Genomic DNA, 27,987 nt, shown 5'->3' with positions numbered 1-27,987 from the left:
TTCTCTGAAATAGCAATCCTACTTATAGGCATTTACTAAGGAAAACTACGAACCTTCACATAAAAATCTGTACATCTATGTTCACAGGAACTTTATTCATAATCAGCAAAAACTGGAAACAGCCCAAATGTCTATCAAGCAACAAAGACTAACACAATGTAATACATTTATACAATGAAATATTTGATTTGCTGTGTTATGAATCAAGCCCATGATTTCATGCATACTAAACATACACTAAATGCTGACATAAATCATTGCCCAACATGTATCTTTCAAAAACTTAAACTGTCAGTATCTTTTTTATTATTTATTAAAATTTATTCAATTTCTATCTCTGCTGTGGCCCCCTCCCTCATCTCCTCCTAATCCCCGCATTCTTCCCCCTTCTTCCCCTATGCCCCTCTTCTCCCCCTATGCCACTCCCTTATTCCACTGATAGGGGAGGTCCTCCTCCACTTCTTTTTGACCCTAGCCTATCATGTCTCATCAGGAATAATTACATTGTCTTTCTCTGTGGCCTGGTAAGGCTGTACCACCAGAGGGGCAGTGATCTGAGAGCCTGCCATTGAGTTCATGCCAGAGAAATTCCATTCCCCTTACTAGGGCACCCACTTTGAGAATGAATCTATGGGCTACATCTGAGTAGGGATTGTATGTCCTCTTCATGTATTGTCCTTGGTTGAGGTGTCATTCTCTTTAGGGCCCCCAAGGCTCAGTTTTTATGGCTCTGTTGGTCTCCTTTTGGAGCTCTGTTTCTTCCAGGTCTTTCTATCTTCCCCTTCGTTAATAAGATTCCCTGAACTCTGCCCATAGTTTGGCTAAGAGTATCAGCCTCTGCTTTGATACCTCAATCAACAGAGTCTTTTGAGGTCATCTGTGGTAGGCACCTGTCCTGTTCCCTGTCTTCTCCTGCTTCCGAGCTATCCGAGGTATATAGAGTTTGCCCTTCTGAATGAGGATTGAGCATCTTCCCTAAGGTCTTCCTTGTTTTTTAGCTTCTCTAGGAGTGTAGATTTTAGTATGTTTATCCTATATTATATGGCTAATATCCATTTATAGGTGAGTATATACCATGGGTGTTTCTGCTTCTAGGTTAACTCACTCAGGATGATCTTTCCAGTTCCCACCATTTGCCGACAAATTTCATGATTTCCTTGTTTTTAATAGCGGAGTAGTATTCCATTGTTTAAATGTACCATAATTTCTATATCCATTCTTCCGTTGAGGGACATCTAGGTTGTTTCCAGCTTCTGGCTATTACAAACAGAGCTGCTAGGAACAGGTTGAGCAAAAGTCTTTGTTGTGTACTTGAACGTATTTTGGATGTGTACCTAGCAGTGGTATAGGTGGATCTTGAGGTACCACTATTCCTAATTGTCTGAGAAAGCTCCAGATTGATTTCCAAAGTGGTTGTACAAGTTTATATTCTGACCAGCAATGGAGGAGGGTTCCCTTTTCTCCACATCCATTCCAGCATGTATTGTCACTTGAGTTTTTGATCTTAGCTATTCTGATGGGTGTGAGACATAGATTTTCTCTGGTCCGTCCTGACTTCAGGTTCTTAAATTTCTTCCACCCCTGTGATCAGGGATGAAGATATTTCCAGAAGATCTTTTATTGTACAGGACCATTTTAGCTATTCTGAGTTCTTTGTTTTTCCATATGAAATTGGTTGTTCTTTCAAGGTGTGTAAAGAATTGTGTGAGTATTTTGATGGGAATTGCATTGAATCTGTAGATTGCTTTCGGTAGGATGACCATTCTCACTGTTATTCCTACCTATCCATGAGCCATAACCGTGAGCTAATAAAAAAGAAGTTGTTTAAATGTATCTGCTTAAAGCATAAGTGATTAGAAACTTTGTTTTCATAAGCAAAAAGTTACCCACTATGAATTATTGATAACAAGAAGGTGTAGGTTATAATCTTTTTGCTGTTTTGAGAAGTAAAGAGAAGAGCTAAAGTTGATTGCAGCCCTTGGGTTAAATAAGACTTTAACTATAAATGGGATTTCTGCTTTGGGTACTTATTTGTTCTTTTCTTTCTGGATAAACTAGTCTTGTTGTGTCCTGTTATGTCATGTTTGGTTGATATTCCTAGGAGGCCTGTTGTTTTATGAAGGGAAATAAAGGAGCAGTGGATCTATGGGAGAGAGGAGTGAGGGAAATAGAGACTGACAGGAGTGGAGAGATGGGAAAATGCTGTTGGGTTGCATTGAATGAAAGAAGAATAAAGAAAATGGGGGAAAGGCTGATGGTTTTTAATACATATACCATGGTACTCTTAATTTATTTTGTTTTAGGTGATATTGGACCAAATGGAAAACCTGGCCCAATCGGACCTCCTGGGCTGCCAGGAATTGGTATTCAGGGACCACCGGGACCACCAGGAACTCCAGGGCTAATAGGCCAACCTGGTAAGATTACAGTAAATATGTCTCTTATAGGACTTGCAGTTTGATTTAAAAGGTAATCCATGTATGTTTATAATTTTATCAAATTGTGAATTATAGACCACAACACAAGAGCTAATTTAATACTTGATATTTCCTCTCTCTGTTCACCTAAAATCCATATATTTCTAATAATCCAATTTGATAATTAGTTACCTTTACCTTATAATAATTAAACAATACCTCAAACTGTTAAGTACTGACTATTTTATACCAGAATAGCTGTAATGCAGTAATATGCAGGACTTTTCTGTAGAACTTACTAAAGTTATTAACACATAAAAAACCATGGTTAGTGTTCCACAAGAATGTTCTGTAACAATACATCATAGGCATTTTGCTTCCTTTTATTTAAAAATATTAAATTGAACCCCGCTCCCATTTTTGATCCTACAGTAGGACTATTTAGTGTAACCGAGTACACTAAGCTTTTTTTTAAATGGATGCTTAGAAAGATTTTGTGAACATGTTGCTTAGTGGTTTTGCCTCCATAGAGAAAACATAGATAAAGAATCATATGGTTCATCTATATTTGTGCAAGAGTCTGCAAATTTTGGATTCTGGGTGAATTCACATTACCTATTTATGTGGGTATAATAAAGGCCAATCTCAGGTCTGTACTTTGTTATTTCAAAGTATTGCAACAGTTCACAAAATAAAAACAAATGTGTAACAGTTAAATGATTTTAATTAACATGAACACATCAGAAAGTTGAAAAATATTCAGATGTATATGTATTGAACACACCTTTTCTGATCTTAAATGGCACCAGGAATGTTGTTGGATACAAGGCACATATCTAAACTTATTAAAAGCAATATACAGTAAGCATAGAGCCAACATCAAACTAAACGGAGAGAAATTTAAAGCAATCCCACTGAAATCAGGGACAAGACAAGGCTGCCCACTCTCTCCATACCTATTCAACATAGTTCTGCAAGTCCTTGCTAGAGCAATAAGACAGTTGAAGGAGATCAAGGGGATACAAATTGGAAAGGAATAAGTCAAATTATCACTATTTGCAGATGATATGATAGTATACATGAGTGACCAGGGAAAGTTTCTACCAGGGAACTCCTACAGCTAATAAACACCTTAAGCAAAGTGGTTGGATACAAAATTAACTCAAAAAAATCAGTAGCCCTCCTGTATACAAAAGACAAAAGGGCAGAGAAAGAAATTAGGGAAACAACACCCTTCACAATCGCCACAAATGACATAAAGTACTTTGGTGTAACCCTAACCAAGCAAGTCAAAGACTTGTATGAAAAAAATTTCAAGTCTCTGAAGAAAGAAGATATCGATATCAGAAAATGGAAAGATCTCCCATACTCATGGCTTAGCAGCATTAACATAATGAAAATGGCCATCTTACCAAAAGCAATCTACAGATTCAATGCAATTCCTATCAAATTACCAACACAATTCTTTACAGACCTTAAAAAAAATCTCAACTACATATAGAATAACAATAAGCCCAGAATTGCTAAAACAACACTCTACAATAATAGAGCTTCTGGAGATATCTCCATCCCTAATCTAAAGCTGTACCATAGAGCAACAGTTGTAAAAACTGCATGGTACTGGCATAGAAACTGAATGGTGGATCAATGGAACCGAACAGAAGACCCAGAAATAAACCCACACACTTATGGATACCTGATCTTTGACAAAGATGCCAAAACCACACAATGGAAAAAAGATAGCATCTTCAACAAACGATGCTGGTCTATCTGGATGTCTACATGTAGAAAAATGCAAATAGATCCATTCTTATCACCCTGCACAAAACCGAAGTCCAAGTGGATCAAAGACCTCAACATAAAACCAGACACATTAAATCGATTAGAAGAAAAAGTGGGAAAGACCCTAGAATTCATTGGTACAGGAGACTACTTCCTGAACAGAACATCAACAGCACAGGCTCTAAGATCAACAATCAATAAATGGGACGTCTTGAAACTGAAAAGTTTCTGTAAAGCAAAGGACACCGTCATCAAAACATAACGAATACCTACAGATTGGGAAAGAATCGTCACCAGCCCTCTATCTGACAGAGAGCTAATATCTAGTATATATAAAGAATTAAAGAAGCTGAAAAGCAACAAACCAAGTAATCCAATTAAAAAATGGGGAACAGAGCTAAACAGAGAACTCTCTGTAGAGGAATATCAAATGGCAGAGAAACACTTAAGGAAATGCTCAACCTCACTAGCCATCAGGGAAATGAAAATCAAAATGACCCTGACATTTCACCTTACACCCATCAGAATGGCCAAGATGAAACACTCAAGTGACAACACATGCTGGAGAGGTTGTGGAGAAAGGGGAACTCTCCTCCACTAATGGTGGGAATGTAAACTGGAACAACCACTTTGGAAATCCATCTGGCACTTTCTCAGACAAGTAGGAATAGCGCTTCCTCAAGATCCAGCCATACCACTTCTAGGCATATATCCAAAAGAGGCTCAAGTACACAATAAGGACATTTGCTCAACCATGTTTGTCGCAGCTTTGTTTGTAACAGCCAGAAGCTGGAAACAACCCAGATGCCCCTCAACTGAAGAATGGATACAGAAATTGTGGTACATCTACACAATGGAATATTACTCAGCAATGAAAAACAAGGAAATCATGAAATTTTCGGGTAAATGGTGGGACCTGGAAAGGATCATCCTGAGTGAGCTGTCCCAGAAACAGAAAGACACACATGGTATATACTCACTCATATAGACATATAATATAGGATAAACCTACTAAAATCTGTACATCTAAAGAAATTAATCAAGAGGGAGGACTCTGACTAAAATGCTCAATCCCTATCCTGAAAAGCAAAGGGGATGGACACCAGAAGAAGAAGAAAACAGGAAACAAGTCATGAGCCTGCCACAGAGGACCTCTGAAAGGCTCTGCCCTGCAGACTATCAATGCAGATGCTGAGACTTATGGGCAACCTTTGGGCAGAGTGCAGGGAATCTTATGAAAAAAGTGGGAAATAGTAAGATCTGGAGAGGACAGGAACCCCACAAGGAGGGCAACAGAACCAGAAAATTTGAACACAGGGGTCTTCCCAGAGACTCATACTCCAACCAAGTACCATGCATGGAGATAACTTAGAACCCCTGCACAGATGTAGCCCATGGCAGTTAAGTGTCCAAGTGGGTTACATAGTAATGGGAAGAGGGACTGCCTCTGACATAATCTGATTGGCCTGTTCTTTGATCACCTCCCCCTGAAGGGGGAGCAGCCTTACCAGGCCATAGAAGATGATAATGCAGCCATTCCTGATGAGATTTGATAGACTAAGATCAGAAGGAAGGAGAGGGGGACCTCCCCTATCATTGGACTTGGGTAGGGGCATGCAAAAAAGGGGGAGGGAAGGTGGGATTAGGAGGGGAGGAGGGCTGGGTTTATGGGGGGGATACAAAGTGAATAAAGTGTAACTAATAAAAGTTGAAAAAAATCTTACAAGTTAAAAAATAAAGAATCTCAAAACAGTTCTTAACCATATAAAACACACATAAAGGCTATTTTTATTCATTTTCTACTTTAAAACTCTATTTGAAGGCACGCTGCACTTTTTTTTATGGCTCTGACATGCTGTTACTGATTGAAATGAAAAAGGTCATGCTTTGAACAAGGTTGCAATAGTTGCTTAATCATTCATGGAAACAAAGAAAACACTCTGCCTAACCTGCATAACAGTGGGATATTGAAGAAAAAAGTATTTTTTTTTTTTAGGTTTGGACATTACAGACTTCATCTATTTCATAAGGAAAAATAAAACAAATTTATCTCTCCTGTTGTATTTTATTGGTTTTTTGTTTGTTAGAAGTACATGACTGTATAGATGCATTTTGAATTCTTACATCACAGCTGAATGAAAATAAAACACTACTAATAAGTATCTGAATGAAATATAAACTCTTAATACAAATCTTTTTTAGCTATAGCTAATACCTTTCAATTATTCGTTTGTCTAACATCTAATATTCTAATTCTGTTCTGCTTTCTTCCCTTCTCCCTCTGGTAGCATGTACACATGCATTGATCATGAAGACTGAATACTGTAAAAACAGTACTAGTTAATAACTTTTAATTAAACTTCATATAACTGTCTGTAAATATCTTCTTAGTTATAGACTTTAATGTCTAAATTAATTGTATTTAGCAGTTAACAAAAGATAGCATGAAAAATTATTCAATGGTCTCTCAATATATAACTTTTTCAAGTCACATTTTTATTATGCATGGAACACATATTTGTTTTAAGGTAAATTTTATTATCATTGCCAAAGCAGATTATTAATTTAATGCATTTTAAACTATCCTGATTCTTACCTAGTAGAATGATCAGCAAGAACACTACTACTATCTTTCTAAACCTGAGTTACAGTGCATAACAAAAGGTGCCAGGATCTTATATAATATACTTGTTTAATTTTGTAATACAAACTGTAATACAAGATAATATTAAGTATAAACTTAATACAAAATAATGCAATAGAAAATAACACAAAATAGTAAGAACTGATTGTATCATGTTATTAAAACAACATATAAGACAAAGCCAAAATCAAACCAAACCACACTGACTTATTTGATAATCATTCAGAAAGGTTGACATACTATGCACTAATAATTGGTAATGTAATGGCAGGGTGAAAATTCAACTGTGGTCAGTGGGCCAGTAATAAATAAGGTGTTACCAGTCTACAATTAGATAAACATTCAGATTGTGTGTTCAAAAAATTCTACAGCAATTTAATGCTATAATCTTATTTACTGCTTAATATAACTGAGAAACTGGGCTCTTATTTCATGGTTTTGGTATTTTTTGTACTTTATTAAAAAGTTAATGAACAATTAAATGGGAATTTTTTAAAAACTGTTTTACCAAAAGCAATTTTAGAAAAACTATCTTCAAGAAACATGATTTAAAATGTTTCAGTTTGTTTTCTTTATCCACTTGTACATGCACACTGTCAATAGTTTCTGTAATGTACTCTCTTAGGTTTATCACATACAGATTCTGTCTCTTATTTGCTAGAAAAATAACCAGATCCATCATTTGGCAAATGCAACAATATTTACTAATGTTAATGTGTTTTTAACTAGGCTTACATGGGATACCTGGAGAGAAAGGAGATACAGGACCTCCTGGGTTTGATGTTCCAGGACCCCCTGGAGAGAGAGGTATTCCAGGGCTCCCTGGAACCCCTGGTCTTATTGGACCTCCAGGATCACCTGGTATCCCAGGAAAAGCAGGTGTCCATGGATTTCCAGGTAATGTTTAATAATCTGTCTAATTGGAAATCAAATAAACTAATATTAATATGGCTGACAAAAAACTTTTATATTGCATTTTAAGGAATTGGCACTATCTATTAATGAAGAGTGTTAAGTGTATGAACATTGGAAACTTACTTTGCTGTTGGCACTATACTTTTTATACTGTGTGACAATACCATTTATATATTACTATATAATAAGTGATCCAAAATGTAATGGTTTAAAGCAACTTTTCAAACATTTTGCTTAAGATTCCATGGGTCAGTAATCAAGGGGTACATTTACTGAAATATTTTATATAATTTTTATGACTCAAACAAGAATGATTGGAGTTGAAGATTCCAATTATATGACGATACTTTCCAGACACTTGGCTATTTAGCTCACATGGCATCTAATAATGCCTGTCCTCATCGTTTTAATATCCTTCCATTACAAACAGCTTACCAAAGAAAGAATTTCATAAGACAAAAATAAGGTCCTGGAGAGATAGTTCAGTGGTTGAAAGCACTGGATTCTCTTCCAGAGAATTGGGGTGAGATTCCCAGCACCCACATGGCAGCTTGAAACTGTTTCTAACTCCAGTCCCAGGGAATCTAGTGCCTTCTTCTGGCCTCCAGGGGTATGGCATGAACAGCGCAGACATACATTCAACCAAAACACCCATATACATAAAACAAAAACATGCTTTTTGGAGGAAGGGAGGGGCAGAGAGAGGGGAGGGAGGGAGAGAGGGAAGGAAGGAGGGAAGGAGAGAGAGAGATTTCAGGGCACTCTATCCTCTAATCCCCCTCCCTTAGTCCACTGAAAGGGGGAGTCCTCCTCCCCTAATATCTGACCTTAACCTATCAAGTCTCATCAAACTGCCTGGATTATCTTCCTCTGTGAGCTGGCAAGGTTGCCCCGCCATTAGGAAAGGAACAGGCAATGGAATTCATGTCAGAGACAGCCCAGGCTCCCCTTACTAGCCCACATAGAGACAGAGCTGCCTAGGGGCTACATCTGAGCAGAGAGTCTAGGTCCTCTCTATGCATGGTACTTTTTAAAAGCAGGATGTTCTGTCTGCATGTATACCTACATGCCAGGAGAGGGCATCAGATACTTTTCTAGATGGTCATGACCCACCAGGTGGTTGCTGGGAATTGAATTCAGAACCCTGGAAGAGCAGCCACTGTTTTTAACCACTGAGCAATCTCACCAGCCCCATGGTGAGTTCTTATTATGTAGCCTTGGGAGTTGCGCTCTCTCAGGTAGTCAGTGCTAAAGCATAAAGTCCAGATTCCAATGAATGAAGGCTACAGTGAACTGTGTGAATGGGGAAGTATGCATCCTTGGGAGGCCTTCTTTGGAGAATAGTTAGCACTGTGAGCATCTGTTTCTGAGTCTTGTTCGTTCGGGAGTGAGTGCAACAAGTGAGAAAGGGTAAAATCTTACCACACTTTCCTTTCATTCTTAAATAGTTTTCTGATTGATATCTCTAAAAGTCCAAAGAGACAAAAGTTAGTAACTGATATTTTCCAAAGGTGCCAAAGGTGAAATGGGTATGATGGGACCTCCAGGCCCACCTGGACCTTTGGGAATTCCTGGAATGAATGGTGCTCCCGGTCTTAAAGGTAAGAATTTTCGTTTACTGATAGATATGTGTGACAAAGAAAATTAAACACAGTGCTCTGTCAATACAGGTTCTGTTTTCCCTATTTTAATACTAATAGTGCTTAGTGTTTTGTTTCTTTCTAATGTGTCAATTACAAATGTCTTGCTTTCAGACTGATAACAAACTTAATCTGCATACCTGGAAAACTGTAAACACTTATCCCATAATCTGAGAATGAAATTTCAGGTTTTTCTTATTGTGAGCCTTTAATTACAGTCAAAGAATCCTAGAAAGTAGAGAGATTATTAACTGAGTTTAGAAACATATATGCACTCAGACATTGAGCTATATAAATGTTTTAAGTGCTTATAACTTTACTTATGAGATAATTTTACACACATTAATTATGAATAAACAAATCTACTGTGCTTTGTTGATTTTAGGTGATGATGGCATGCAAGGTCAGCCAGGTCTTCCTGGCCCTGAAGGAGAAAAAGGTGGTAAAGGAGAACCTGGACTTCCAGGTCCTCCTGGACCAATTGATCCAGATTTTCTGGGATCAAAAGGAGAGAAGGGAGAGCCTGGCCTTCCAGGTAAGTGAATGGAGGTATTCACAGATAAGATATTTTTTGCATATTTTCAGTTTAATTTTTGGAAGTGCACAGGATAGCAAACACAGTTCAGAAACCCGGTTCCTGAAGTTTGATTTTGCACATATTTATTAATATATGCATGTATGCATGTATGTATGGTGTGTGCATGACTGTGTGTGTGTGTGTGTGTGTGTGTGTGTGTGTGTGTGTGTGACTGGACATGTGGAATTCAAAGAAAAACTTTCAGAAGTTCGTTTCCTCAGTCCACACTGAATTTCAAAAACTACCTTGCCTGGCCCCTGACATTTTGTAGTTACTGGAGTCAACAAACCAATTGTATTTTAGTAGTGAATATTTTCATCTGATTTATGAAATTTAATTGATTACCTTTCTGATTAAATATTTTCTTTTTTCTTTTTCTTTCTTTTTTTTTTTTTTTTTTTTTTTTACCTGTCACAAACTCTGGTGTTTTAAAACAGACTTGGGGAGTTAGGGAGTTGGCTCAGTGAATTGTTTATTATGCAAGCAAGAAATTGAAGTTTGGATACCCAGAACCTACATAAAAGCAAAACAGGAACTTGCCTATAATCTTAACATTTTGAGGCAGAGACAGAGGAACTCTAGGAGAGTTTTGAGTTCCGTGAGAGACCCATCCTAAATGAACAAAATGGCGAGCAATCTATGAAAACATGCAGCTTCAACTTTGGGCAGCTATGTGCACATGCAAAGACACATGTGCCAACAAAACTACAAGCATGTATGTAAACACATACATAAATGCACACATAAGTAAAAGCATTGACAAATAAAATAGACTGAAATAACTACCTTCAGGTTTCCAGAACTGTCACAGGAGAACAGAAGAGAGAAAATTATATATGTCACAATAATTTGGGAACAGCAAATTTGAGTTTTTATGAAATGTGGTGGTCCTTTTCATTTTTTTCTCCTTGAAACTAAATAAAAGTCAATAATATAATGTTGTATTTAACAAGTTTTAAAGTAAAAATATTGGATTCCTTTCATAGAAGTCTAACATGGTCCATTAAAAACCACCACAAAATATGCTCATAAATTAATATATAATATACCTAGAGAAAAGAAACATACTTTTAGGAAAAGCACTTGCAAATTTTTGTGTTCTATTAATATTGTCAGTTATACGTGTGTGTGTGTGTGTGTGTGTGTGTAAACAAATGTTATGAGTCTCTTTTTTTAATTTTTATTAATTACACTTTATCCACCCTGCATCCCTCCATAAGCCCCTCCCTTCTCCCCTCCCAGTCCCACCCTCCCTCCCCCTTCTTCACTCATGCCCCTCCCCAAGTCCACCAATAGGGAAGGCCCTCCTCCCCTTCCCTCAGATCCCAGTCCACCAAATCACATCAGGAGTGGCCGCATTGTCATCCTCCGTGGCCCAGAGTCTCATTGAACATGATTTGATGGCAATTTTCCTTAAAAAAAAAAATCTTATATTGGAGTTTTTCACAAAGTACCAAAAGAGGCAAGAACATGTAAATTTTGGATGACTAAAATGAAATGTCTGTTTTAGCTATCCCTTAAACATATTCTTATTGATTGTTTGATGTGTATGCCTATGGATATGTTAAAATGTCCATGTGAATGTCAATTTATACTTCTCCCACTCCATTATGTGGGCTCCAAATGTTCTACTCAGATCTTCAGGCTTTGTGGCTTATTCCTTCATCTACTGAGCAATCTCACTAGCTCCTGGGGTTATTGTATTACATTGCTCCTTTTAGCTTTCCAAATTATAAGGGAGTAAAGTATACTTGACTTCTACTGTTCGATTCTTAATGATAAAACACTTTGAGGCAGTTAGAAACAAAGAGGAACTTGACTTTATTTGGCTGATCTGAATTCCTTTGTGGGAGATAGTAATAATTAGAGAAGCTAATAGTTCATAGTATATCAGATTATCACAATTTGGCCACTGTTATTTTTAATACAGGTGAACAGGGCCAAGCATCAAACATTACTTTGCTGTTCCTCTTGTTTGAAGTGCTGGGGATGAAACCCAATGACAGACAATTTCTTGCTGTGCTTCACATTCCGTCAATCTCCAGGAGCATGTTAATAATTCAGGATCCATATCTGTATCATCTTAGAGGCAAAGATGCTGCACAGCTACCACTACCAATTCTTTGAAACTCTGTTAAATTATCCCTAAAATGTGGCACTCCAAAACATGACTACTTGATAGAATCATCAAAAAAAAAAAAAAAAAAAAAAGTATCCTGTGGAGCATCGTTTCCCTCCAAAGTACTATGTAAAGGGTGGTTTCTATCCATATTACCTTATCTTCCCTAGGAGTCATCTTGAAGTTGACTTCTGTTGCATCTTTTTGGTAACCTTTTCATTCTTATTTGTACTAGGAATTTTTTTCTTCTGATTTATGAAACCAATTAGACTGTCAGAAAAAAAAAAGTTGTCACAGAGAACAAATTTTAAAAATTGGTTAAAGTGCAGCAGTCAACACACACACAAACACACACACACACACAGACAGAGAGAAAGAGAGAGGGGAGAGAGAGAGAGGGGGAGAGAGAGAGAGGGAGAGAGGGGAGAGAGAGAGAGAGAGGGAGAGAGAGAGAGAGGGAGAGAGGGGGGAGAACCAATTTCTCTATTTAACTTACATACAGTTCAAAACTTACGGAGATTTTTGGAAAATTCATTTAATTTGTTAATTAGAATCAGCCTAACGTTTTTTTATGCTTATCTTTGGAAGGTATTCCTGGGCTTTCAGGACCAAAAGGCTACCAGGGATTGCCTGGAGACCCAGGGCAACCTGGACTCAGTGGAAAACCCGGATTGCCAGGACTACCAGGTATTTAAGATAGACTACTGTGAAATTTGAATAGCTGAGAACGATCTCTAGAAAAGTAATTATGTATTTATCCCATTTAGTGATTATTTGGATCTGGTTATGCAGCTAGGCTTGACAAAACTGTTGACATTTGACCCAAGTTTTATCATATGGGATATACAAGACACTTTATTTTGCTTATTCAGATTCATATTTTGTTCACAACACGCTATATGTAGAATTATGATTCAAATAATGTGCTATATTTTAGTACAAATACTCCAACATAAAAGTATGATAATTATAGGGTAGAAGCCTGAAGAATTCACCTACTTTAGTTGTTGTTTGTTGACATCAGGTAAGTCAAACATTCTGCAATGTAAAACAGATAATTGGCATCTTTTTCAAAAACCAGGTGACCATAAGTGTGTAGGTTTATTTCTGGGTCTCCTATCCTATTCCATTGATCCACCATTCTGTTTCTATGCCAGTACCATGCAGTTTTTCTTACTGTTGCTCTATAGTACAACTTGAGATCAGGGATGGAGTTACCTCCAGAAGATCTTTTATTGTAGAGGATTGTTTTAGCAATTCTGGGCTTCTTGTTATTCCATATGAAGTTGAGAATTTTTCTTTCAAGATCTGTAAAGAATTGTGTTGGTAAATTGATGCGAATTGCATTGAATCTGTAGATTGCTTTTGGTAAGATGGCCATTTGTACTATGTTAATCCTGCTAAGCCATGAGCATGGAAGATCTTTCCATCTTTTGATATCTTCTTCTAATTCTTTCTTCAGAGACTTGAAATTTTTTTCATACAATCTTTGACTTGCTTGGTTAGGGTCACTCCAAGGTACTTTATGTCCTTTGTGGCTATTGTGAAGGGTGTTGTTTCCATAATTTCTTTCTCAGACCTTTTGTCTTTTGTACTGAAAAAGGTCATCCTGAGTGAGGTATCCCAAAACAGAAAGACACACAGGGCATATACTCACTCATAAGTGGATATTAAACATGTAACATAGGATAAACATACTAAAATCTGTACACCTAAGGAAGCTAATCAAGAAGAGGACTCTGGCTAAGGTGCTCCATCCCCATTCAGAAAGGCAAAGAGGATGGACATTGGAGGAGGGAGAAAACAGAAAACAGGACAGGAGCTTACCACAGAGGGTCTCTGAAAGGCTCTGCTTGGCAGGGTATCAAGGCAGATGCTGAGACTCATAGCCAAACTTTGGGCAGAGTGCAGGGAATCTTCTGAAAGAAGTAGGAGATAGTAAGACCTGGAGAGAACAGGTGCTCCACAAGGACAGCAACAGATCCAAAAAGTCTGGGCACAGGGGTCTTTTCTGAGACTGATACTCCATCCAAGGACCACTTAGGAGATGGCCTGGAACCTCTGCATAGATATAGCCCATGACAGTTCAGTGTCCAAGTGGCCTCCATAGTAATGGGGACAGGGACTGTCTCTGATGGGAACTGATTGGCCTGCTCTTTGCTCACCTCTGCCTGAGAGGGGAGCAGTCTTACTAGGCCACAGAAGAAAACAATGCAGCCAATCCTGATGAGACCTGATAGACTAAGATCAGAGGGAAGGGGAGGAGGGCCTCCCTCATCAGTGGACTGGGAGAGGGAAATGGGTGGGGAAGAGGGAGGGTGGGATTGGAGGGGAGGAGGAAGGGAGGTACAGGGGAGATCCAAAGTGAATAAACTCTAATAAATATTTAATAAAAATAAAAATAATTGAAATAAAAACAAAACAAAAAATAACCCAAACAGATAATTGTAATTTTTAATTTTTAAAAATATCTAAACATGAAAGTTTCACAGCCCTCCTTGTACAGTCTTTTATAGAACAAATGCTCTTACAGTGAACAATTTTTTTTTTTACTTTTTTTCTTACTGCTCATGAAACTTTCAGGTATTTTGTTTTGGTTTGACTCCGAAGAAAACAAAAAGCAGCTGGTCTTTATTTTCTTAGAAGAGTCCTGAAGGTCATTTATTTGCAATCTTATTCATACCACATTATCTTGGTGGTGTCAGAAAGTTTGATTCATGTCTGGTTTCTTCCCAACGTCGTCCACATTTTCTTCCTAGACCTAGAAGTCACTGTGAAAGAAAAAGAAAAATACATATGGCAGCACTGGTAAACATGTAGGCCTATCATAGTGGAGCTTTGTCATGCTACAAATCTACTGCTAAAATTTTATTACTCATTCTTACATGGTTTTTATCTGCGAGAACACAAAATAGATAGTTACACATATGCAATGAACAGAACACCAAATGCATGGAATTGTTTTAGGAAAAGAACCAAGCTGTTCAGATAAAATTGTCATTTTTCTCATGATGTTGAATTTAAAGATCCATATTAACATAATTATAGTCCATTATGTTACTAAAGAGCCTTCTGAGGGACTCCTTGCCTATTTCACACTGAATTGTATCTGTAGACTTTAATACAATAAAATGTATTCTTTCAATGACTCTCTGCCACTTTTTGCTTTAATTTTACCAACATTACTTTTATAGGTCCCAAGGGTAACCCTGGTCTTCCTGGTCCACCAGGACTTACAGGATCTCCTGGACCTAAAGGATACATTGGTGACATGGGTTTTCCCGGTGAGTGATGAAGAAGTCATACTCATTTAATCCTACTAATATTTAGTGTCTTTTTCCTTTGAAACAGGGTCTCAAGTATGTAGCACAATTTATCATCAAACGTGCTACATAGCTGATGATGACATTGAACTTATATTCATACTGTATCTACCCACAAAATACTGGGCTTACAAATACTTGACACCATGCCTAGCTTATAATGTATTAAAGATTGAAGCTACAACTTTATTTATATGAGGCAAACACTCTGTCAATTGACCTGTAACCTAACCTTCATTTATCCCACCCCCCCTTTTTATCAGAAAAGATGTTAAATGTAAAGTCTGGGTATGTAGCTAAGTGATAATATCTATGAGGCTTGGGAGCTGAAGCACTGGAGATGTAGTAGCTAATGTTGACAGAATCAGAGTAAGACACTTGCTAAAATAATGAATAGATAGATCTCTCCCTACAAAAAAATATTTAAGTGAGTAATAAGGGTAAGAATTTTAAGAAATTAAAAAGTCAGGATTCCAAAACTGTGTTTTCTAGCTTTTTTTTTCTATCAAAATTTCTTTAGAAATAGATTGTTAAACCAGATAGTGGTGATGCATGCCTGTAATCCCTTTCTCAAAAAAAAAAAAAAAAGCAAAAAAGAAAGAAAAAAAAAGGAAATAAGTTCTTATATACACTTGTGTGTGAAGCTCAGTTTGCACAAGTTTTTTCCCCAAAGATACTTTTGCAAGTTTATCTTAGGTTTGCCATGAATACAGAGAATTTTATTGAATATTATGCATTATACATTTTCAACAGGCCCTCAAGGTGTGGATGGTCCCCCTGGACCTCCTGGAGCTCCTGGACAACCTGGCTCTCTGGGGTTACCTGGCCAGAAAGGAAGTAAAGGAGATCCCGGTGTTTCAGGCCTTAGTCTTCCAGGTCTTCCTGGTCCAAAGGTAATCCTTTTCTTCTTCTGATGTGAATGAGAAGTTATAGCTTTTAACTGTGCTCATTTCTAATTCTTCACTAAAAAGACTCCAGAATGACAAGACATGTTCTGAGCACAGGATGTGTTAATTCCCTTTTCTCTTACATTGTGTAGTCAAGCTGGTAACAATAAGCATAACAATGGTGTAATTTTTATTCCTAGTAAAATGGGAAGCAAAAGGAAATAATATGATGATTTTACATTATTTATTTAAAATTAAACTCCCTCCTTGATTTAAAAACAAATAATATACAGAACAGTTACGATAGTGTATACAACATCGGCATACTGGTGGGTTGGACCAGGCTGGTGACAGTGGAAGTGATAAGAAATGATCTGATTCTGAAAAGGAGTCATTGGTCAAACCAGAAATATCTGTGTATGAAAAATGAGAGAAAAGAGGGAGTTCAGGTTAAATTCAAAATTTTGTTCCTAAAACAGTAGAAGATAGGAAAGATTTTGGAAAAAGCAAGTTTGGAGAAAAATATAAAGAATGTAATTCAGTGGTTGCTCATATTTTCTTGCTGAAACAACAAAGTCATCATGAGATATAGTAATGAGAGAGATGAAGAACAGTGGATCAATGGAATCAAACTGAAGACCCAGAAATAAACCCACACACCTATGGATGTTTGATCTTTGCCAAAGAAGTCAAAATCATACAATGGGGAAAAAACAAAAAACAAAAAACAAAACAGCATCTTCAAGAAAAGGTGCTGGTCTAACTAGATGTCTATGTGTAGAAAAATGCAAATAGATCCATATTTATCACCCTGCACAAAACTAAAGTCCTAGTGGATCAAAGACCTCAACATAAAACCAGACACACTAAATCGGTTAAAAGAAAAAGTAGGGAAGAGCTTGGAACTCATTGGCACAGGAGACAACTTCCTGAACAGAACACCATCAGCACAAGCTCTAAGATCAAAAATCAATAAATGGAATTTCATGAAACTGAAAAGCTTCTGTAAAGCAAAGGACACTGTCATCAGAACAAAACGACAACCTACAGACAGGGAAAGGATCTTCATCAACCTCTATATCTGACAGAGAGCTAATATCCAGAACATCTAAAGAACGCAAGAAGTTAAAACATCAGCAAATCAAGTAATCCAATTAAAAAATGGGGAACAGAGCTGAACAGAGAATTTTCTGTAAAGGGATATAGAATGGCAGAGAAACACTTAAAGAGATGCTCAACGTCCTTAGTCATCAGGGAGATGTAAATCAAAACTACCCTGAGATTTCACCTTACACCCATCAGAATGGCTAAGATCAAAAATTCAAGTGACTTTCAGAGGCCCTCAATGGTTAGCTCCTGTCCTGTTTCTTCTTTTCTCCTACTTCCAATGTCCATCCCATTTGTCTTTCTAAGTGGGATTGGTCACCTTACTCCAGAACCTCTTCTTGTTTAGCTTCTTTAGGTGTACAGATTTTAGTATGTTTGTCCTATCTTATAGGTTTAGTATCCACTTATAAGTGAGTATAGACTGTGTGTGTCTTTCTGCTTCTGGGATACCTCACTCAGGATATTCTTTTATAATTCCCAGAATTTGCATGCAAGCTTCATGATTTCCTAGTTTTTAATTGCTGAGTAGTATTCCATTGTGTAAATGTACCACAGGATCTGTATCCATTTGTCCATTGAGGAAAGCCTAGGTTGTTTCCAGGTTCTAGATATTACAAAGCTGCTGAAAACATGGTTGAGCAAATGTCCTGTTGTGTACTTGAGCATATTTTGAATGTATGCCTAGGAGTGGTATAGCTGGATCTTGAGATAGCACTATTCCTAATTGTGAAAGACTCTACCTAGCAGTGTATCAAAACAGATGCTGAGACTCATAACCAAACCTTGGGAAGAGTGCAGGGAATCATATGAAAGAAGGGGGAGTTAGTAAGACCTGGAGAGGATGGGCACACCACAAGGACCAAATATATCTGGACACAGGGGTCTTTTCTGAGACTGATACTCCAACTAAGGACCATACAGGCTAGAGAGGATAAGGAGAAAGGGGAACCCTGTTTCATTGCTGGTGGGAATGTAAACATGTACAACCACTTTGGAAATCAATCTGACACTTTCTCAGATAATTAGGAATAGTACTTCCTCAAGATCCAGCTATAGCATGCCTAGGCAGATATCCAAAATATGCTCAGGTACACAACAAGGACATTAGCTCAACCATATTTGTAGCAGCTTTATTTGTAATAGCCAGAAACTGGAAACAACCCAGATGTCCATCAATTGAGGAATGGATACAGAAACTGTGGTACAGTTACACAATATACTAATCAGCAATTAAAAACAAGCAAATTATGAAATTTGCAGGCAAATGGTGGGAACTAGAAAAGATCATCCTGAGTAAGGTATCCCAGAACCAGAAAGACACACATGGTATATACTCACTTATAAATGGATATTAGCCATATAATATAGGATAAACATACTAAAAGCTGTACACCTAAAGAAGCCAAGCAAAAAGGAGGAGGCTGGGTAAGATGATAAATCCTCACTCAGAAAGACAAATGACATGGATATTGGAAGATGGAGAAAACAGGGACAGGACAGGAGCCAACCACAGAGGGCCTCTGAAAGACTCTACCCAGCAAGGTATTAAAGCTGATGCTGAGTCTCATAGCCAAACTTTAGGTGAGTACAAGGTATCTTAAGAAATAAGGAGGAGAAAGACCCAGAGAGGACAGGAGCTCCACAAGGAGGGCAACAGAACCAAAACATCTGAGCACGGGGTTGGTTAGTTTTTGAGACTGATACTCCAACCAAGCACCAGGCAAGGGTCAGATGGAAGGAGAGGAAGCACTATTCCTAACTGTCTGAGAAAGTACCAGATTGATTCCCAAAGTAGTTGTACAAGTTTACATTCCCACCAGCAATGGAGGAGGGTTCCCCTTTCTCCATAACCTCTCCAGCATGTATTGTCACCTGAATTTTTGTTCTTAGCTATTCTGATAGGTGTAAGGTGAAATCTCAGGGTCATTTTGATATGCATTTCCCTGATGACTAAGGGTGTTGAACATCTCTTTAAGTGTTTCTCTGCTATTCGATATTCTTCTATTGATAATTCTCTGCTTAGCTCTGTACCCCATTTTTAATTTGGATTCCATGATCTGTTGCTTTTCACCTTCTTGAGTCCTTTATATATTCTGGATATTAGTCCTCTGTCAGATAAACGGTAGGTGAAGATCCTTTCCCAATCTGCCAGCTGTTGCTTTGTTCTGCTTTTAGTGTCCTTTGCTTTACAGAAGCTTTTCAGTTTCATGAGGTCCCATTTATTGATTGTTGATATTAGAGCTTGTGATGTTGGTGTTCTGTTCAGGAAGTTGTCTCCTGTGCCAATGAGTTCAAGGCTCTTCCCCACTTTTTCTTCTAACAGGTTGTTTCTGGTTTTATGTTGAGGTCTTTGATCCATTAGGACTTTAGTTTTGTGCATAATATGTTTTGTGATAAATATGGCTCTATTTGCATTTTTTTTAATTTAATTAACCTAGAGCACTATGATGGGCAATATTTACTCCATCCTTAAACCTCCCATCCCTCATAGTTTCCTCCCATGCAGATTTCTCACATTATGCTTGCTTTTAGTCATATCTAGGTCCGGTTCATCTTTCCTCATTGTTCCAAGTCCTGTCCTTCTGATCTGTCCTCTCCAACTCTTCCCACTTTCTTCTCTCCCTTACCCTCAGGACCAGGATGTCCCACCTTATTCTCTCTACTGAACAGCATTGTTTTTTTTTGTTGTTGTTTGTTTGTTTTGTTTTTGAAAATACAAAGAACAAATGGTGTCATGTTTACACAAGTTTGAGACAGGTGATGCTTAGAAAAAACATTACACTGCAATGTCTCCTTTAAAAGCAGATGGTGAGGTAGAGAAATCAGCATTTCAATGAACAAGGGTAAATTGTATACATTCCACAAGAACATTATTCCAACATTCACACCTTTAAGTCTAATAAAAAGCTCTTTTTCTTTTTAAAAATATTTATTTTTTCATAAATTACAGTTTATTCACATTGTATCCATGCTGTAGCCCTCTCCCTCATCCCCACCTAATCCCACCTGCCCTTCTTCATATCTTCCCATGTCCCTTCCCTTGTCCACTCATAGGGGAGATACTCCCCACCTTCCATCTGACCCTTGCCTATCTGGTCTCATCAGTACTGGCTGCATTGCCTTCCTCTGTGGCCTGGCAAGGCTCCTCCCTCATCAGGGGGAGGTGATCAATGAGACAGCCACTGAGTTCATGTCAGAGACAGTCCCTGCTCCCCTTAGGGAGCCCACTTGGAGACTAAGCTGCCACATGCTACATCTCTGCAGGGGTTCTAGGTTATCTCCAGGCATGGTCCTTGGTCAGAGTATAGGTATTTGCAAAGATCCCTGTGCTCTCTTTGTGGAGATATTTTGGTTTTGTTGCTCTCCTTGTGTAGCTCCTGTCCTCTCCAAGTCTTTCTATCTCCCCCTTCTTTCATAAGATTTCCTGCACTCTGCCCAAAGTTTGGCTATGAGTTTTAGCATCTGCTTTGATATCTTGTTGGGTAGAGTCTTTCAAAGGACCTCTGTTGTAGCATCCTGCCCTGTTCCCTGTTTTGTCCCTCTTCCAATGTCCATCTCCTTTTCCTTTCTGTGGGAGGATTGATTATCTTACCCAGGGTCATCCTTTTGCTTAGCTTCTTTAGGTGTACATAGTTTAGTATGTTTATCCTTTATTATTATGGCTAATATCCACTTATGAGTGAGTATATACTGTGTGTGTCTTACTGCTTCTGGGATACCTCACTCAGGGTAATCTTTTCTAGTTCCCACCATTTGCCTGCAAATCTCATGATTTCCTTGTTTTTAAATGATGATTAGAATTCCATTGTGAAACTGTACCTTAGTTTCTGTATCCATTCCTCAGTTGAGGGACATTTGGGTTGTTTCCAGATTCTGGCTATTACAAATAAAGCTGTTATGAACATGGTTGAGCTAATGTTCTTGTTGTATAGTTGAGCATATTTTAGATATATGCCTGGGGGTGGTATAGCTGGATCTTGAGGACATAGTATTCTTAATTATCTGAAAAAGCGCCAGATTGATTCCCAATGTGGTTGTACAAGTTTACATCCCCACCAGCAATGAAACAGGGTTCCCATTTCTCTACATCCTCTTCTACATGCGGTGTCACTTGAGTTTTTAATCTTAGCTATTCTGATGTGTGTAAGGTGAAATCTCAGGGTCATTTTGATTTGCATTTCCCTGACATCTAAGGACACTGAGCATTTCTTTAAGGGTTTCTCTGCAATTCAGTATTCCTCAATTGAGAATATTCTCTTTTGCTCTGTCGCCCAGTATTTAATTGGATTACTTGGTGTGTTACTGTTTAACTTATTAAGTTCTTTATATATTCTTGGTATTAGCCCTCTATCAGATATAAGGTTGGTGAAGATTCTTTCCCAATCTGCAGGCTCTCATTTTGTTCTGATGACAGTGTCATTTGCTTTACTTTTCAGTTTCATGAGACCCCGTTTATTGATTGTTAATTTAGAGCCTGTGCTGTTGGTGTTCTGTTCAGAAAATTATCTCCTATGCCAAAGAGTTGATAAATATGGGTCTATTTGAATTTTTCTGCATGTAGACATCCTTTGGACCAGCACCATTTGTTAAAGATGCTTTCTTTTTCCATTGTATGGTTTTGGCTTCTTTGTCAAAAATCAAGTATCTCTAAGTGTGTGGGTTTATTTCTGTGTCTTCTCTTTGATTCCATGGATCTAACATTCTCTTTCTATGCCAATACCATGCAGTTTTTTATTATAATTGCTCTGTAGTACAGCTTGAGATCAGGGATAGAGATACATCCAAATGATATGTTGCTATATAGGATTGTTTAGCAATTACAGGTTTTTTTGTTTTTCCATATGAAGTTGAGAATTGTTCTTTCAAGGTCTGTAAAGAATTGTGTTGGCATTTTGATGGGAATTTCATTGAATCTGTAGATTGATTTTGGCATAATGTTCATTTTCACTATGTTGATCCTATAATCCATGAGCATGGGAGATCTTTCCATCTTCTGATATATTCATCGATTTCTTTCTTCAGAGACATTTTTTTTTCAAACAGGTCTTTTACTTGCTTGGTTAGAATCATACCAAGATACTTTGTTATTAGTAGCTATTGTGAAGGGTGTAGTTTCCCTAATTTCTTTCTCAGCCCTTTTTTCTTTTGTATACAGGAGGACTACTCATTTTTTTTTTATTTTTTTTTTATTTTTTTATTTTTTAGTTATTTTGTATCCAGCCACTTTGCTGAAGGTGTTCATCAGCTAAAGGAGTTCTCCGGTAGAATTTTTGGGTCACTCATGTATACTGTCCTATCATCTGCAAATAGTGATACTTTGACTTCTTCCTTTCTGATTTGTATGCCCTTGATATCCTTTAGTTGTCTTATTGTTCATGCTAGGACTTCAAGTACTATTTTGAAGATATACAGAGAGAGTAGGCAGCCTTGCCTTGTTGCTAATTTCAGGGGGATTGAGAGAAATTCCATTTTTACTCATTGATTTAAATTTTTAACTTCTTAAATTTGTCTATATTGTATATTGTTTTTCTACAAGAGACTGATTTCAACATTGCATAGTAAACTAAAAACCAGCACTATAAACCATCTGTTAATTTATAATTATAGGTGTACCCAAAATCTTTGAATTATCAATAGTTCTCTTAGGCAAGAGGATCATAGTCAGCAGTTTTCTATGCAGCCTATGGGTGTACTTTAGTAGGATACCCATATGTACAAGGATGAAGCTGACAGATGTTAACTTTTTAAAATAGACCTAAGAGCCTAATTCAAAAATAAACAATAGCCTCGAATAGTTTCTCCAAAACTCATATACAAATGGACAGAAAATACATTAAAAGATGTAATTAATCCACATTGCTAATTAATACAGAAATGTAAATCAATTACACAGTGAGATAGTACATTGTATTCATTTGGAAGATTACCATTAGAAATAGTAAACAGGGCCTGGGGATGTAGCTTAGTTGGTAGAATGTTTACCTAATACTCATGGATCCTTAGGGATTGTCTTCAACACCACATCAACAAGGCATGATGGCACACACCTAATTAATAGGTACATTGAGATACATTGAGATACTACTTTCCACTCAGTAAAGTGGCCACTTTCCAGAAGGTTGAAAGTGATGTAATAAAATTGGAAGCCTTACATATTGCTAGTGGGAAAGTAAAATGATATAACTGTTATAAATATATTTGGTGATGCCTCAAAATTTATACCAATCATATAATCTTACAGTCCCAATCTATTATATACCTAAGAGAAGTGAGCTTGTGTTTCTTTGAAAACACCTATACTTATATGTGAATACTCACAGCATCATTATTTGTAATGGTCAGTTAATGGAATAAATCCAAATGTCCATTAGTGGATGAATGGCTAAACAGAGCATGCTTTATTCAATAGACTATTACTTGATGAATAATAGGAGTAAATAGATAATCCTCCAAAATTCAGTCTAAATAAAATAGGCTAGACACAAAATACCTATATTACATGCTTGTATTTACATAAAATGTCCAGAATAGGTAAACCAGCATACACAGCAAAGTAAGTGTTTCTAGGCCCTGGAGTGATAAAGGGAATATGGGATGACTACTAATGAGTACTGGTGTTTTTGTGTGTGGCATGTTAAATTTTCTAAAATTAGATGATAGTTATCCAACTCCATGAATGTACTAAGAACACTGAACTGACTGGCTTGTGTGGTCTGAGTATTATCTCAGTAAGTTATGCAAAGACTTTGTCCTCAGTGGTAGAAAAATGTGCTAGGAGATTTCTTCCTATCAAAGTAATGTTTTCAATTCTCTTGAAATTAATCTCCTAATTTCTTGATGTTTTAAGTTATATAATCCAGAGATTTGACAATGAAATAGATAATGATTTCCTTGCACTTAGTTTTGAAGATATTTAAAATTAAATTTAAATATGTATTTATATAATATATAGCTTACTGGAACTATATATAATACTGCAATTTCATGGCATAGCTTGATTTTATGATATTTTCATAAAACATCTTCTTTGATGTTTTTGTGACAATTTGAGCCACTTTTGCCTATTCTAGCTTGCTATTTGAAGCAATAACTTTAATAATATTTTACTGAATAATAAAATATATGACTGAAGCCATTATTTTAACATAGTGTCATGCTTTCTCTCTCATCACCTTTCGCATACATGTATTAAATCTTTTGTGGTACTGTTTGGCCTGGAAAAGCAGCCTTGCACTATTATTTATCAGTTTTCCCTGCTTACTTAAAATTGCCTTAGTTGGGAGAGAGAAATACATAGAGATCCTGAAACATTTATTTTGTACTCTCTCATCCTTATTTTGTTAAAATATCAGTGTTGTTTAGCATGCTCAAAACTTCATTTAAGAAAGATGAGTAAATTCCAAAAATCTTGATAGAATGCAGTACAAATGGTTAATATTATCACTCATCTTAAAATGCTCAGAAGATTAATTTTACATTATGTGCTATATTTATTTTGTTTGTTTGTTTGGTTGGTTTGGGTTTTGGGTTGTTTTTGATAAGCACTCTCAGTTTGTAGTTCAGAGTGGCCTGGAACTCACCACGTGGCTCAGGCTGCTCTTGAATTCTTTATCCTGTTTCCTTAACTTTCCCACTGCTGGGATTATAGGTGTGCACTACACCCAGCTCTTTTAAGCATTGCTATTGCAACACACACACACACACACACACACACACTCACACGCACACAAGCACATACTCATGAAAGTGCATGTCCATGCACACATTCAAACACACACAAGGGAGGGGTGAGAATGAGAATATTGGGATTAATTTGTTTTGGATTATAGTATCATGGTTACATGCTTGCATTCAGACACATCAGTATGTATGCATCTAATATGTACAAATTTTTTACATCAATTAATACCTAAAGTTTACAAAAAATAACTGTATCAAGTGTTTGTTGGCTTTTGTTTTAACTTTTGATTGATACATTCTATTTATATGCATTTATAAGTTACATTGTAATGTCTTGATTTGTGTAAACATTGGGTAGATAGTTCCCCTTAAATTTTTATTATTTTTATTGTTTGAGAATTAATGTATGTATATTTTTCTATTAAATCCACCCCACTGTTTCTTCCTACTATCTTCTGCAATTTCATGTTATTACAAAACATAGTGATCTTATTTGTGCATGGGTAACTTCTCAGTGGTTGCATCACTGAAGAATACTGGTTTCTTCCACCATCCATGCATTGACACTAGCTACATTGCAAGGAATGAGACTTCATGTGCACCCGATACACACACTCCATGCTGAGATTTTGTCTGGCTTGATCATGCACAAGTCTTGCACATGATGTCACAACTACTAAGGTTCATGTGGACAACTGTCTTGCTGTGTCCATAAAAGTGTTAAATTCCTAGTTATTTTTAACTTTCTTGAGAAACATTGAGCCTTGTTATTCATTATTCATCACACAGTGCTATAAAATGTGTAAATTCATCTATCTAGTGATAAGAGCATACTTGTTGCCCAAACCCTCTACTTGTCTTTTCTCACTACTTTCCATACTCTCCAGTAACCAGCAGTCTACTCCAGCTTATGTGAGAAGTGCTTATATTTCTCTGCTTTATTCCAATGACCATTTAAGGGTCCATCCATGTTGTCATAAGTGCCAGAACTTCCTGCTGTTTTAGAGTTTACTAGTAGTCTGGTACTCAACATTTTCTTACCCCCTTGTCTATTGGTGGACACACATCCTGGCTATTTTGAATAGAGCTGTGGTAAGTATAGGAATGAAGGTGTCTCTTAAAGACAATGGTTTTATTTTTTTTTTTTGAGTATATAACTAGCAGCAGGCTGATGGGATAGTACAGAAGGCCTGTTTTAAAATGTTTGTTTAATTTTCTTTAACTAAGATAGAACTAAAACAATTCTTTGTAGGGTTTATCCTTTCCAATCCAACATTTTCCATTTATTGCTTTTATTTTTCCTACTAGTGTTGCTTCTTTGATTTCATTATTTCAGGCAAAAAAATACAAAGACCAGCTTTCCTATTAACTTTGATGTAGCCTATAAAATAGGACAATCCTGAAGCTCAGAGGTAGAGCATTTAGCTTATCTGCATAAGCATCTATTGTTGGACCAACACAAGCCAAGTTCTTATTAGATATTTATTTTATGCCCCAAAGTGTGCATGTGTTTGATTCATAAGGAGTCAGAAAAAATGCATACATCCTCAGCCCAAGATGAATTGTTAAGAAAAAAAAATGTAAGGAAATGGGTCAGTAATTTAAAAAATATTACCACACTATAGAAATAAAAAAATCTCAAATGGCAAATCTTATTAATGCAGAGAAGTATAAGAAGGAGACATTCTGTAGCTTATATTGAACACTAGTGTGCTATTGAAGAGGTCATGACCCTCATGAGCAGAGCAATGAGTACTGTGGTAGACATTTAGAATTATGGTGCACTGTTTTCATCAGCATTTCAGAAAAGTTTTTTTTTTTAAAAAAAAAAAAGTGGGTATGGATTCTTCTAAGACTGTATTCAAAGAAACATAATGTAAATATTCATTTAAGAAAACTAGCCATATGTACATTTCCTGTGGCCATAAAGATATTTTGAATGAAATTAGAGTTATAATTTACATATGTGAAAGTGTTACAGTCATGGAGGATGTCTTCCAACTAGGATTGGTAAGGGTTGAGATTGCTCTATCCATATAACACAGGAATATCTATCACTTGTGTGTTCAATCATTTGACATTGTATCTGTAAAGATCCTGGTTAAGAACTGTATAATGAAGTTACCAAAAATTATAAAGGTCTCAAAATATTAAGGTAATTTTTAAAAGTTTGTGTTAAGCAAATGTCCTTGTTGTATACTTGAGCATCTTTTGGATATATGCCTAGGGGTGGTATAGCTGGATCTTGAGGAAACACTATTCCTAATTGTCTGATAAAGTGCCATATTGATTTCCAAAGTGGTTGTACAAGTTTACATTACCACCAGCACTGGAGGATAGTTCCCCTTTCTCCACAAACTCTCCAGCATGTGTTGTCACTTGAGTTTTTCATCTTGGCCATTCTGATGGGTGTAAGGTGAAATCTCAGGGTCATTTTGATTTGCATTTCCCTGATGACTAAGGAAGTTGAACATTTCTTTAAGTGTTTCTCTGCCATTCGATATTCCAAGGCAGATGCTGAGACCTATAGCCAAACTTTGGGCAGAGTGCAGGGAATCTTATAAAAGAAGGGGGAGATACCAAGACCTGGAGAGGACAGGAGCTCCACAAGGAGAGCAACAGAACCAAAACATCTGGGCTCAGGGGTCATTTCTGAGACTGATACTCCAACCAAGGATCATTCATGGAGATAACCTAGATCCCTCCTGCACATGGCAGTTCAGTGTCCAAGTGGGTTCTGTAGTAATTGGAACATGGACTGTCTCTGATATGAACTCAGTGGCTGGCTTTTTGATCACCTACCTCTGAGGGGAGAGCAGCCTTACCAGGCCACAGAGGAAGACAATGCAGCCACTCCTGATGAGACCTGATAGACTAGGATCAGAAGGAAGGGGAA

General features: G+C 37.1%; 1 protein-coding gene across 1 annotated transcript in view; it reads left to right on the top strand.

The window, feature by feature from the left end:
- The window catches only part of Col4a5 (collagen type IV alpha 5 chain), a gene marked incomplete at its 5' end in the record, with an annotated part of 167,757 nt that overhangs the window by 73,491 nt on the left and 66,279 nt on the right, over positions 1–27,987 (top strand). The window contains 7 exons of the mRNA XM_055604962.1: positions 2,304–2,417; positions 7,573–7,740; positions 9,270–9,359; positions 9,784–9,933; positions 12,683–12,781; positions 15,289–15,378; positions 16,171–16,310. Coding sequence (XP_055460937.1) covers positions 2,304–2,417; positions 7,573–7,740; positions 9,270–9,359; positions 9,784–9,933; positions 12,683–12,781; positions 15,289–15,378; positions 16,171–16,310 — 851 coding nt within the window. The remainder of the gene's footprint in view (positions 1–2,303; positions 2,418–7,572; positions 7,741–9,269; positions 9,360–9,783; positions 9,934–12,682; positions 12,782–15,288; positions 15,379–16,170; positions 16,311–27,987) is intronic.

The sequence above is a fragment of the Psammomys obesus genome, unplaced genomic scaffold, assembly GCF_907164565.1.
Source record: "Psammomys obesus unplaced genomic scaffold, mPsaObe1.curated_primary_1811, whole genome shotgun sequence".
Classification (NCBI taxonomy): Eukaryota; Metazoa; Chordata; class Mammalia; order Rodentia; family Muridae; genus Psammomys; species Psammomys obesus.
Note: the sequence above shows the minus strand (reverse complement) of the source record. Positions and strands in the feature narration are given on the sequence as shown.